Source organism: Pseudorasbora parva, chromosome 8 (assembly GCF_024679245.1).
Source record: "Pseudorasbora parva isolate DD20220531a chromosome 8, ASM2467924v1, whole genome shotgun sequence".
NCBI lineage: Eukaryota > Metazoa > Chordata > Actinopteri > Cypriniformes > Gobionidae > Pseudorasbora > Pseudorasbora parva.
In genome coordinates, this window is record NC_090179.1 from 39,226,445 (window position 1) to 39,240,514 (window position 14,070).

Consider the following 14,070-nt stretch of genomic DNA (forward strand, 5'->3'; position numbering starts at 1 on the left):
TAGCTCCAACATGCCTCAAACACACCAGCCTGGAAGTTTATTGTAGTCATTAAGACCTTGATGAGTTGGTTTAAGTCTGTTTTATTGGTCTTGAAACTAGACAGTGGCCCTTTGGGAGCAGGATTAGGCACCCATGGCTTAGGCAGTTAGTCCCTGTTTTCACATCTATTAGTTCTAGGGAGCTAACCGCCAGGGTGATTTTCTGAGAACTAAAAGTTCCCCTAGGATTCATTCCTGGTTGCATTCGCACTGCCAGTAGGAACATTGATGTGACGTAAGCTGCACTTGTTGTTGTGACTTAATTTAAGGGCACAGGGGAACTTTATTTTGACTGCGCTGAGAATGCCAAAGTCTGAGCACACAGCTCTCACTTTCTCCATCTTCATTAGTTTATGATTGGTTTAACAGACATGTCTAATATGTATTATTAGTTAAAAGAACTATTTTACAAAGAAAGAAGACAGTACATGAAAAGGTATTAGCGTTTGCCACGTGGTTAATGTCCAATGGATTTTCTCTTGTTTCTCATGTTCGTAGAGTTAGTTTCTTGAGTAAATATATATAGGGCAGGGCTATTCAAATCTTGCCCTGGAGGGCCAATAAGGATCCTGAAGACAATGATTAGCATGGAGCTAAAATCTGCACCGCATTGGCCCTCCAGGGTAAGATTTGAATAGCCCTGATATAAGGTATAATCTGTTTGTGTAGACTTTTTTTTTTTAATGGCGGGTGCTGGTGTCTCGCATGCATTCGGCCAATCAGCGTACACTTGTCACTGGTAGTTCTTATTGTGCTGGTTTAGACCCTAGTACTCTAAAGTAGGAGCCAAATTAGTTCCCACAAAAGGAGTTCCTAAATTGTTCCTGCAGTGTGAACACGCCAAAATCTGGGTACTTCTGCCAATAGTCAACTTCTGTCAAACAATTTGTTAGCATTCACAACTGTTCAATGACAACTTGGCTAGTGCAGAACTCCTCAGAAGTACCTGATTTCTGAACTTTTTTCCAAGCCTCCATGAAGCAAATACAACTTTTAAAAGGATGTATGCGCTAACTGAGCAACTGTCATTGAAGTAGCAGGTACCTTCTGCTGCTACCTACCTTTCCTGATCATCCTTGTGGATTGTGTCTTTTTTAATCGCTGTTCTGTCTGGTACGGAGGGAGCCCTTTCAGGTTCAGAAGGCCTTGGACACAGAGGGAGCGTAGGAAAGGATGAGGGTGTCTGGTGCAGTCTGTTCCAGGCCTCCAGTGGTCCACTTAAAGTTGGCGCTGTTTTACCATCTTTAGTACCATGTGTTGCATTTGGTGCTAAAACAGAGTAATCATGATCAATCAGGGAAAGACAGTATTTGCAGACCATTTATTGTAAGCATAGATGTGTCCTTACTTATTGATGGGTTTCCAAGTCCTCCAAAGGCAGATGAACTCAATGTAGTTAGGCCTCCAAAGGTGAGTGGCTTATTAAGAGACTCTACACAACAACAAGATAATATAAACCAATGTTTGACCAGGAATGATGATCTAATGTGAATTAAATTCTCTAGTCTTACCGTGATGGGGAACTAGATTGTGGAGATTGTTTGGGGTATGCGGTAAGGAGCCATAGGACGAAACTGAAGGGTGTGCAGGACCTAACAAGACAGATGTAGATGACACTGGATGAGCACAGAGTTGTAAAACAAAATCTGACTGAAACAGGACTAACATTAGTTTTCTGTAATTCACTATGGGCATTCATTAAAATGTTCTTCCATTTGATCAAATATAGTTCCACTGGTAAGACATGTTTCTGGATTATCTTTATACTTCCAAAATACCTTGAAGTAATCCTTCTAGTAATCATGAAGACTGATAAGCTGGTTCAGGTGTGTTTAATTAGGGCTGGAGCTGAACTCTGCAGGACAGTGGCCTCCAGGATCAGCCACCCCTGCCCTAACCTTAACCCCTGAAATCAGTAGGAAGTAACTGGACGATAAGATTGGACCTAGTGCTAAACAAAACCTTATAATCTAATTGGTTGATAGGGATGTTGTTTCAGGATCAACAAGATGGTGATCCAAGAACATCCTATTGGACAAAATTACAGTCACTTGTGTGGACATGTTCCAAACTGTAACTCGTACCTGCATTAGAGAGGATGGTGGCGGGGCGGGGTAAATCACGCGGCTGCAATCCCATGAAGCTCGAGCCAGGCGATCGATTCAGAAACTCAGGTTTAAACCCAAAGTCTAATTTATGTGGCTCAATTTGCATCTGCTTCTGTAACAAAGGGATGGAAAATGTTCTAGATTTAAAACTAAATGACAGATTTTACATCTTGAAAATGAACAATTATTTGATTTGAACTTACCTTAATTTTTTGCTGATGATGGTAAACCTGCCATGCAATGTGGACATGCATTGCACACCACTTCCCAGGTTTCTGTAGTACATAAAAAAAACTGATGTGAATAATGAGTAAAGAAATTTGTTTCTGGTTTACAAGGTTAATAAAGAGTCCAACAATCATATCCAAACCTTACCTTTGGTTTAGGACACATTGGGTCTAGAAGCTGGAAAATATATAAAACAATACATTATCCTCCTTATAATTCTTCATCGATAGGCAGAACAGCAATAAATATTCAATGAGACACCTGAACATGTCTGGCTCAGATTTTCAGTCTGGCAAAGGATGATAAATTGAAACTTACTCGTGAGTCCTTCTGTAAAAGTTGGTGTGGCACTGATCCTGGTCTTGACACCACATCTAGTGGGTTGGAAGCCTGCAGATACAAAAAGCTTGTGAATACGGTGTCCGTTTTTAAAAATTAAATTATAAACAAAAATTCATAAGATTCCCTTCTCTTCCTCAGCACACTTTATCTCTAAGTATGTAAGTGTGGCTAGACAGAAATCCTGTTATTTTGTACATTCATTTTATTTCTGGCCTTTAAAAACAGGCTTTGCAAATGAGGGGTTGAAAATAAAGTGCAGAATCTCATCTGAAAGCCATAAAAAGACTTCTGTTCTCGTTTATTTTTCTTCCTTTGTGGGAGGTCATATTAACTTAAGAAATATCAAGTTATTCACAGGCTTCTTTCAGCTTCGCCAATGCCTTTTAAGAATGCTGTGTTTCAAACAAAACAAAAAGCTAAGAGACAGAGTGGCAGGCAAACCTTGGGCTGAAAAGCTCCCTGGAGAGAGCTGAATGGTCCAGCAGGTGGAACCATAGGAGGTATTCCAGTCATTACTGACGGATAGGACGGGACCAACTGTAGGGAAACAGCAGAAAAGTGTCATTAATGTCAGGAAACAAGACTCTGTTCATGCTGATTCAGGACATTAAAGGCCATAAACAGACATGCTTTTAAGTCAAATCAAAATGGAGCCTATTTAAAGAAATGCACATTCCTGAAATGATTGTAGATGATTTACTGGTACGTTAAGAAAAAAAAAACCTTTTTGTAATCTTTAATCACATTGTAATAATGTTGGAGCTGATGGCCTCATGAACAGTGATCTGACATGTAGCACAGTTGCACTTTGCGTCACCCGAGTTTGTGAAATTGTACTTATATTTATTAATCAGCCACAACACAGACACATTATTATGCTAAACTATTTAAACTTTTAGAATAAAACACTAAACGGACATTCTACTCGGATCACAGGCCATTAACTCTTTCCCTGACATTTTTTTTGATAATTTTCACAAAAATGTAATGGCCCCCAAAATATTTTGTTATATGAATATCTGAACATGCAATATGTCAAAAGACAGTTTTTAACTTTTCCCAGCATTGTCGGAAATTTCCAGCTTTCCACTGTTATGTGACATGTTCTGAAAGAGTTACTGGTTCTCCTGATCAAAACACAGGAGAAGAAGACGCAGAAACAAGCAGTATCATATGTAATCATATGGATGAGGACGAGCTATAGGACTGACGCTTTTGGGGTGTTGATGGACTCGATTTACCCCATCTATGTTTTGATTATCGTTCCGAATCCGATCTAGATGTGGTCTCAGCCACAGACATGATTTTCTCCGCTTTTTGCTCTTTTTAATGAAACTCACCCAAACAGAAGTATTTATTTAAAAAAAATAATACATGAATAATAAAACTTTTTGTTTTGTTTAAAAGCAGAGACTCAGCAAATTATTCTGGCGGCCATGAACATTTTGTGAAAATTATCAAAAAAGCTGGGGGTGGCTGGCAACATAAAAAAAAACACTGGCGGGGAAAGCGTTAAATAAAAAACTTTTTCATGCGGTCTTTTTTAAACACTTGAATCTGGGTAAGTCAAGACTACAAGGTGCATAAGGGTTGCTGCTCCTTTTTTGCATGTGTTTTGATCATAGACAATAAAAAAAATGGATTAGAAGTGAAGCTGCCAATGTCTGAATATGGCGCTGACATCTTGTGCTGATTTGGGACTGAGTCTGTGCAGTAGAGATGCGATATCAAGACCCCACCCACAGTCTCACAGTATCTGCTTGTACAGTTTACTGCAGTACAACTCATGTCGGTGTGAAATAAACAGTTTTGAAAATGTAGAAATTAAAGCTAAAGGTTCAATCTCACTAAAAAAGTCCATTGCTGCTTCAGTGAATACTTTGCTCAGAGAAGCTGTCAATCATGAAGCCACACCCCCATTTTTAAAGCTTCAAATAACTAAAACCAAAAAAACAAACGCTTTTTTTTTGGAAGTGTAATTGGATTGTTTAGTTTGTCCCATTACATTACACGGAGAGGGCAGGGTTTATGACCTATACAGGAGTCAGGGACCCACCACCTGAGGGCGATCAAGACGCTTTGGTTTCACTTCTCAGGATGTGTGCCGCACGCTTGGTTTTGATCAGTAGATTCAGTACACTTTCCCCTACCGTAATATGAAAACACGGAACGCAGGAAAATTCTGTCAATACCAGGGAAGTATCGTCTCATAAACTATGGAAAATTCCATCAATAGTGGGAAAGAGTTAAAGGGTTAGTTTACCCAAAAATGAAAATTCTGTCATTAATTCCTCACCCTCATGTCGTTCAACACCCGTAAGACCATAAAGGCCTTCATTGACACCAATGTCATTTCCTCTCTCAAGACCCATAAAGGCACTAAAGACGGCGTTACAAAGCCCATCTCACTACAGCGGCTCTACAATCATTTTATGAAGCGATGAGAATAGTTTTTGTGTGCAAATCATAATCTAAATAACGACTTGTATAGTGATGGCCGATTTCAAAACACAGCTTTGAAACCATTATGAATCAGTGTGTCAACTCATGATTCAGATCGTGTGTCGAACTGCCAAACTGCTGAAATCACGTGACTTTGGCGATCCGAATCATGAATCAATACACTGCATCATAATGGTTTCTTGTAAACTTTGTAACGCCGTCTTTAGTGCCTTTATGGGTCTTGAGAGAGGAAATGACATTGGTGTCAATGAAGGCCTTTCTGAGCCATCGGATTTCAACAAAAATATCTTCATTTGAGGTCTTACGGGTGTCAAACGACATGAGGACGAGTAATTATGACAGAATTTTCATTTTTGGGTGAACTAACCCTTTAAGTGGTCAGAATATATCTGGTCTAACTTACGCTCTGTCTATGAAAGTTGTCCACTTTAGCAGGGTATTTGTCAAACTGCAAGAAAAGAGGGAAAAAAGATATTTACGATAACTTAATTTTACACATTGCAACTGGTAGATTTTCAGCTTAAATCATTGCTTTTGAACATCAGAGATGCATCAGTAGTATTTCTCCTCACTTGTCTGCCAGGGGTACGCACCAGTGGTGCTGCTGGGCTGGGCATGACTGAATGGGGGAACGGAGTGAAGGTGTGCTGATGTGTGTGTTGGTGTGTGTGCTGGTGCTGGTGGAACTCTGTGCGCAAGTAGGCCTGTGGAGCCATTGCTCCTCCTCCTCGATCGGCAGTCTGGGAGGCCAGGAACCGAGAGTTTAACTCCTGCCGCAGTAGGTCGTGATCTAGAAGTCGCGCGACAGACACAGAGCACAGGCGGTGAATATGCCAGAATGATTTAAGTTACATTTTGAGGTTGCGGTCTGTCTTGTGCTGCTGTACCTGTGTAGGGACCTGTGGATGGAGCACTGGACACTGGCAGAGCACTTCCTGTTAGGATGGGAGGAGGATGAGGCAGGGCTGTCGTTGGGGCAAACATGTTGAGGTGTTTGGAGAACGGGATGATTAGAACTCTCTTCTTCAACTTGTGCTTCAAGCGTTTGTATATACTGCTTTGAAAGGGGGAAGAGGTTTTCCTTCAGGCTTTCTAGAGGTTCTTAAATATCTCCTTGTGGCATCCTGCCTGCTGTTTTCTGGTCACACATTTGTGGTATTAGCAACATCAGCAAGACCTGCAGGTCATAAAATATAGAGTCAACACTGGATACCAGGCCAGCCAAGAAGGAAGAGCAAATTATAATAGGAGAATCCGTCATACTAGTATAGTGATTACATCAAATAATACAATACAAGTAAAACTGGCTTTTTACATTGTTTTTCCCAGACAAACATTATAGTTTAAACGCTTAAGTCTAGAGTCCACAAAGACACCTTGATATTTTAGTCCCTACAAATGACTTGTGTACCTCCTTCAGTTTAAAGGGATAGTTCACTTTAAAATGTCTTCCTTTACTCACCCTCAAGTTGTTTCAAACCTGTATGAATTTCTTTCTTCAGCTGAACACGAGATATTTTGAAGAATGTCAGTAACCAAACAGTTAACTGGAGCCATTGACTTCCATAATAGGAAAAAAATAAATACTATGGAAGTCAATGGCTCCAGTTAACTGTTTGGTTACTGACATTCTCCAAAAAATCTCTTGTGTTCAGCTGAAGAAAGAAATTCATACAGGTTTGAAACAACTTGAGGGTGAGTAAAGGATGACAATTTTCATTTTAAAGTGAACTATGTACACTACTTTAAGTCGTGTACAAATTCAAATAGTTAGTTTGACAAAAATAAATAACTAATGGGTTCAACTAAAGCATTTACTATACAATAACTGAGATCATGGTAGGACTGTCTTTAAAGTTACTATTAAAAATGAAGGATTTTAACTTCTGGAACCTGACTTTTGTGCCCTTCCAGACAGCAACATGGAGTCGGCCCAGATCCACATGTAGCAGATGTGGGCCGGATCTGGGCCGACCCTATGTTGCTATCTGGGCTATTACTTTTTTTTAAATTTATCATCTGTTTGAATATACCTTTTCACGAAACATTATGGAAGAAAAATCTGTTACAATTCACACTGGCATTAATGCACATCCTCAGGATATGTCTTGTCCAATCAGCAGTCAGTATTCCATTCACCATGTCACTTCCTGTGTGTGGTAGGTTCCCTTTCCGTTAGTCATTGTAAATTAGTTTTGGGACTGGTAAAAGTGTTTTGCGTCTTGTTAATAGGTTTTCTTAAATGTAAATTTATTTTGTCCTTGGTAAAAGTGTTTTATCAGTAGCGTGCACAGATCTCCACGGGGGCAGGGGCAGTACTGATCGCGTGTATAATGTACAAACATTTGAAGTAATAATACTAACCAAAAAAATAATTACATTTAAAACCATTCAAGCCAGTAAGATTTTTTTTTTTAAAGAAATAAATTTTGAATTGATCAAAAGTAACAGGAAAGACATTAATGATGTTACGAAAGATTTCTATTTTAAATAAAAGCGGATCTTTTGAACTTTCTAATAATACAAAATAATTATAAAAATCAAGGAGTATCATGGTTTCCACAAAAACATTAAGCAGCTCAACATATTAATAAGAAATGTTTCTTGACCATTAGAATGATTTCTGAAGATTAGCGGTTTAAAATGAGGAAAGCAAAGCTTGTAAAAATAAAAATGAAATCTAAATAAGGAGAAAAGGATATCTCTATTTTTACAGTATTAGTGTGTTCACGCGCTGCTATAGCGCTGGTTTCACAGTGACATTTACTGCTCCCTCCTGGGGGTGGGGGTCGCTAAAAGTGAATGCAAATGTGATGAAGGGGTGAAATCCTTAGGGATTCGCCCATCTATACAACCTGCAATTACCTCCTTTTGAACAGCACTCATGCACATAAAGCAAAGCAGTAAATCTCTTTTGTGTGGAGCTGTCAATTTAGCCCTTTTCTCCAGTGCTGCTGTATCTATAGAGAAAGGTCTATTGAGAGCCCCATAATGGATTGTTAGCTTCTCCAAGGGGTAGACCTCCTTTCGCGAACACCAGGGGTACACAGAGGAGGGAAACACAAGGAGCAACTTATTCGCCTGAGCCGAGCCCCAAATCCCTTGTGATGAGCTGTTTGTATTGAATAGGGTGACACAGCCACAGGGGTCATTCAAACGTTGGGAACAGTATTTGTGCGTGGAGAAACAAACTAAACATGAACCATTTGGAACCTGAAAATATAAGGTGTTTAAAGGTGCTTCCAGAATGCAATACTTCATACGCTAAAAAATAAAAATACAGAAGGGAGTTTTTGTATTGATGCAATAAAAGGAACCATTGTGGGTTCCACAAAGAACCTTCCGGTTAAAAGTTCTTAATTCTGTCATTATTTACTCACTCATGTCATTCCAAACACATAAGACATTTGTTCATCTTCTGAACACAAATGAAATCGGAGATATTTGTCCCTCCATTGACAGCTATGTTACAAGTTTGATGCTTCCAAAAGTTCATATAGAGATCGTAAAACAAATCCATATGATTTGAGTGGTATAGTTCCAATTTTCTGAAGAGGACTGATCGCTTTATATGATGAACAGACTTAATTTACACTTTTATTCACATATAAAGATTTAAGTCATTTCATCGCCTCAGTTAACTATAGACCCGATATAGTCTGGCTATGAGTAACCTGCTTCTAGCCAAAATAACCTCTAATTTGGTTGCATGTCGTGTCTGCCACAATGACTTGCGTAATGTATGATGTTCCAACATGTAAGCATAGCCAACAATAATTAAAAGGCGTTTGGTTTCATTTCTAGGTTTTCTAGATGTCTGTTCTTGGGCTATGGTTGGACGTTTATAAAACTTTCACTGACAGCCCAAATTTTGGGCTAAAATGTTTTGTTACATATTTTTGGTAACATTCTCGTGTTATGTAGAACGCTTGAGTTTCTTTGAGAACCAATGAGGTTTGTTCTCATGTGTCTAGCGGGTTCAGTTGAGCTTATGTTTAGGTTCGCTAAGCAACATATATATGTGAAAAAAGTCTAAATTAAATCTGTCCATCATAAAGGGATTGAGTCTCTTTTAGAAAATTTTGACTAAACTGCTCAATTCATATGGATTAGCTTTACGATCTCTTAAAGAACTTTTCCAAGCGTCAAAGTGGAAATTGCGTAGCCGTCAATGGGGGGACTAGCCTGACAAGCCAGACCCACATCAAGATGTTTGGTCTGGAAACTCACCATTGACAGGGCTCAATCCGAGGGGCGGGATAAACGGTTGTCTTTCAAACTCCCTCTGCGTACTCAAACTCCCTAATAGGATAGCGCTACAACCAACCAGAGCAACGAAGGTGAAGCGGAGCTAGTTGACAGATTAAACTTTCGCCGTATCCGGTCGGCTAAACTCAGAACACATCTTCCCTTCTTAAGAATGACTTCAGTGCCGTTCTTTGTTCTTTTCTCAGAGAAAAGCTTAACTCCAAGTCTTCCAGAGTCGCTGCCAAAGCTGATTCGAAAGACCGCCGTTCGCCAGTTTCTGTGTTTACTAGAAACACGCAAGCGCAACTCGGCCGTCATTATGTTAAGCCCCGCCCCCTGACTCTACACACGATGTGATTGGCCCGACCGGAGTTTGGCTTTTACAGCTCAGAAGTGTATTGAGAGTTGCTAGACGACACTCGCGGCAGATTATATTTGCTTCCGCTAGGGTGCGTCTAGATTTCTAGGCTATGGGGGGACACAAATCTGTCATTTGTGTTCCAAAGATGAACGAAAGTCTTGCATGTTTAGAATGACATGAGGGTGAGAAATTTAAATATAAATTTTTCATTTTTGAGTGAACTAACCCTTTTAAAAATAACTGATTTCCACTATAAAGAACCTTTTGAACAATTGAAAGGTTCTTTGGATGTTAATGGTTTCATGAAGAACCTTTCATTCCAATAAGAAACCTTTATTTTTAAAAGCGTAGAGCTCCAGACCAGCATGTCAATCGTGATGAACGGGAGAAATGCTGGCGGAGTCCATAAGTCTCCAGAGGGGAGAACAGACAGTCTCCATCTAGTCCATAATGTGTGGTACAAGCCACATGGCACAGCTTCAAGAGCTGGACTGGCTACAGACTAATCAAGTAAAGCTAAATAATAAGCACAGAGAGTCCTTAATCGACCCTTGGATCATAATGGCGCTGGTGTTTAAATCTAATTTGCATCCAGTTTAATCAAAGAACAGCGTGTGCTGATGTACCCTGCCTCCCATCAAACGAAGCAATAACAAGCAGTAAAAATAAATGAAAATATTTGGCCTGTCTATATAAGACTCATTTCACTTAAACTGCTTGTTTTCAATTAGTGTCATGGCACAGTAATGCTCTATTTTGATGCAGGTCAGGAATTAAGCTAAGCCTCTTTTTGGAGCTGTCAGGCCACCAGCGAATTTGTCTTCCTGTGTCAGTTGGCAGCTCCCTTCTCCAAGCCATTTTTGTCATTCATCAAGCCCATTACTGGCCTAACCCTTCCAGGCATGCAGAAACGAATGGTCTAATCCCTTCATTCTCACAAAGACAAGATTAGTTGGAGGTTAAACACTCGTGTTCTTTAAATTTTGTCCTTGACAGGGTGCCAGGGGAAAGCTCTTAATCTCGTGAAGGAGCAGTTGGAGGGAGCTTTGTGTGCATACAAAAGTAGACGAGCGCAGCTCAGGCGAAGCGCAGGTAAGCCCTCCTAAAAACTACACATAATCTTCGAATCATAGACGTGTTTACTGTAGCCGTTCCCTTGCGGTTTGTGCTCACAGATGGAGGCAGACATCTCATAAATCATTCGGTGGCATCAAGGGCCACGTACGTTATTGCTAGGGCACAGTTGGCAAATGACTCAAACTGAGAAACAGTTGTTCTTAGGTGCTGACAGGTTCCCACGTGGTTTTTAGCTCACTGTGAAGGAAGCCAACTCAGCTAAGGTGCATCTGTTGGGCTGCACCTTTCTCTGACACTTAGCCACATTTGTGGGATCACCGACAATCTCAGAGAAGAACACAACCTGTGTGGAAATCAGCTAAAACAAACACTCAATTCTGATATGTCTAGGATTCGTCATCAACTAAAAACAGTTTAAAAAGCTCCTACCTCTGTGTTTCAACCCTCTAATAAGTCGGAGTTGTGCATGAATCCGTTTGAAAATTGCCGTTTCCAGGCTGTGATCTGGCAGGTTTAGAGAGCTCTCTCTGGTGCAGTGTTCAGCGGGCGTTCAACAGCTCTTGAATGAGACACAGGGGAACAGTATCTCTCTGTATTCTCAAATTGCCAGTCTGTCTGCAGGATCACAGTCTGTGGTGTTGGGTATCACACAGACTAAGCGAACACTTCCTTCATGGCGCGGCTCTCTCTCACTCGCTCTTTTCCAGTTAATACATCAAAGCAGTTATCCAACTGGGTGGTACGCAGAGGATTTTTACGTTCACTGTGATTTACATGAATCAAAACAGTAATGCGTGCAGATCGTGGCTATGAAATTGGGATTTTACACAGGCTTTGTAACAATATTTTTACTTTACTTTATAGCCTACCAAAGAAGGCAAGAAATTAACGCTACTACACCAATTTATAGTTTCTGAAACTAATCTCAAACGTGCATTAAGAGTTTCAGAGGAGATCTTTTCCACTATAAAGAAATGGTTTCATGAAGAACCTTCCATTCCAATAAGGGACCTTTATTTTTAAAGGTGTAAAGCGCCAGACCAGCATGTCAATCGTGATGAACGGGAGAAATGCTGGCGGAGTCCATAAGTCTCCAGAGGGGAGAACAGACAGTCTCCATCTAGTCCATAATGTGTGGTACAAGCCACATGGCACAGCTTCAAGAGCTGGACTGGCTACAGACTAATCAAGTAAAGCTAAATAATAAGCACAGAGAGTCCTTAAAGGTGCACTATGTAGTATTTTTGCAGTAAAGTATCCAAAAACCACTAGGCCAGTGTTATATATTTTGTTCAGTTGAGTACCTACAATATCCCAAATGTTTCCAACTATTTGTAAATTGTGAGAAAACTGCTATTTTAACTAAGAATTGATCCCGGGACGTTTAAGCATAGCATTTGAGGGAGTCGCCCGTCAATCGCATCATATCTGCGCTACCCTCAGTTTTATTCTGCAGAATTTATTCCGCTTTTCTCTTAGCAGTGTGAACATATCACAGCAGCGCCGAGCGAACGCACAGAGCACACTTAAATGTATCTAATATAATAAACAGAGCTGCTTTACTTTATAATCATAACCGGAAAAAGCAGAAGTGCGCACGCCCGGCGACTGTGTCCCGTCCCGTCATAATAAAAGTCCCGGTACTCGCGAGCCGTGTGTTTGTATAACAATCACTCCAGCGGCCGTGCTCAGCTCCACAACACACGGTCCTGCTCTGCTTCACACTACAGTAACGTTAATAACCGCATGCATGAACATGATTTCCGAGTCCTATTTTCCACCGGCTGTGAGGTGAAGACTACATTTCCCATGATACTGCGCTCACACTTGGCGTCATCAAACTACGCCTTTGTTTTGAATAGGCGCCCTCCAGTGGACAGAAAGTTGCATAGTGCACCTTTAATAGACCCTTGGATCATGTTTAAATTAGTCAAAAGATCAATTAGATCTAGTTGAGCTACAGCCTTCCTGTAGCTCAGCGTTTCTCAAAGTGTGGGGCGCGCCCCACTGGTGGGGAATAGAGACATGACCAGTGGGGCGCGACAAAGGAGGAAATGTGTTAATTTTTTGTGCCCATCTCTATTAACCTTTTGAGCAGTCCCACATGGGATTTTTATGTCTATGCCCCTGAGAGTACGGACCTACATATGGGATTTAGAATGTTCAGTGACATGACATCACTGCCAGAATTAAACGTTGGGACGCGCTTCGGCTGGCACTGAGCCAAATGCGGACGCGCTCAGCTCTTGACATACATCATGCAGTTTTCAACCACTTACTGTTTATTTTAGGTTTAATTTAATAGGTAACATTTAAATGCACAAGTACAAATAAAACAATACATTTAATGTTAGAGTTTGTAGAATACACACTGGTGTCTATGGAAGCAGCAATAACAATCCATTCAAATATAATTGGCTGACATGTTTTATTCATATCAGATACACATAGTGTAAGTACTATAAAGTTTGCTCGATTCTTCTCCCAGTTCACCGGTCACTTATTCCAGGAGAAGCTGATGAATATATGTGCTGTAAATCCAATTGACAGGACTCTGAACTGCAGTGCATTTGTTCAAACGGTTCAATAACGTAATAAAAGCGATACATCTGTCATACAGCGCTTTTTTGGTTGTGGTGAGTCACGTGATAAACATGACGCATTGCCATAGAAACATTAAGGTGAAACGTTCTAAAATAACGTTGCCTTAAAATAAAACTCACACTCTAGTCAGCTGACACTTTTAGTCAGCTAAAATATTTTGACTGTACGCATGAAAGGTTTAAATGTGATGTTAATAAAATAAATGTTAACAGGCAAACTTAAAAGCCTAGATACTTACCATTTTGTTGGGGTGATTGGGGACAGGTGGGGCTCGGAGCCCTTCCCTACCTCCAAAGTGGGGAATGGCAGAAAAAGTTTGAGAAACACTGCTGTAGCTCAACTAGTAGAGCATGGCGCTAGCAACGCCAAGGTCATGGGTTCGATTCCTTTGGGTCTCATTCACTAAGCATGCACAAATTTGTGTATGAAATGTGCATATGAACGATTTTAAGAACCCAAATCACAATTCACCAAAGATTTTGTAATTTTTTTCCTTTCTAAATTTATGGAAAAATACAGGAACAACTAAAACCACAAGTATGTGGTGTTTACACGACACCGTTTTCAACTAAAACTGTAACACTTATGCCTTTAGCCGTT

At 40.3% G+C, this 14,070-nt stretch overlaps 1 protein-coding gene across 6 annotated transcripts in view; it reads right to left on the reverse strand.

Moving 5' to 3' along the window:
- The window catches only part of auts2b (activator of transcription and developmental regulator AUTS2 b), a 33,728-nt gene that overhangs the window by 1,366 nt on the left and 18,292 nt on the right, over positions 1-14,070 (reverse strand). For 3 of the 6 annotated variants that reach the window (XM_067451203.1, XM_067451204.1, XM_067451202.1), the window contains 11 exons: positions 6,068-6,357; positions 5,753-5,970; positions 5,584-5,628; positions 3,159-3,254; positions 2,694-2,765; positions 2,523-2,552; positions 2,351-2,422; positions 2,124-2,259; positions 1,551-1,631; positions 1,388-1,471; positions 1,101-1,308 (listed from right to left, as the gene is read on the reverse strand). In XM_067451203.1, the coding sequence (XP_067307304.1) occupies positions 1,101-1,308; positions 1,388-1,471; positions 1,551-1,631; positions 2,124-2,259; positions 2,351-2,422; positions 2,523-2,552; positions 2,694-2,765; positions 3,159-3,254; positions 5,584-5,628; positions 5,753-5,970; positions 6,068-6,164 (1,139 nt within the window). In that variant the 5' untranslated portion in view covers positions 6,165-6,357. Of the gene's footprint in view, positions 1-1,100; positions 1,309-1,387; positions 1,472-1,550; positions 1,632-2,123; positions 2,260-2,350; positions 2,423-2,522; positions 2,553-2,693; positions 2,766-3,158; positions 3,255-5,583; positions 5,629-5,752; positions 5,971-6,067; positions 6,358-11,295; positions 12,791-14,070 lie in introns of those variants that run through there. The other 3 variants (XM_067451205.1, XM_067451206.1, XM_067451207.1) reach the window with 3 other exon arrangements.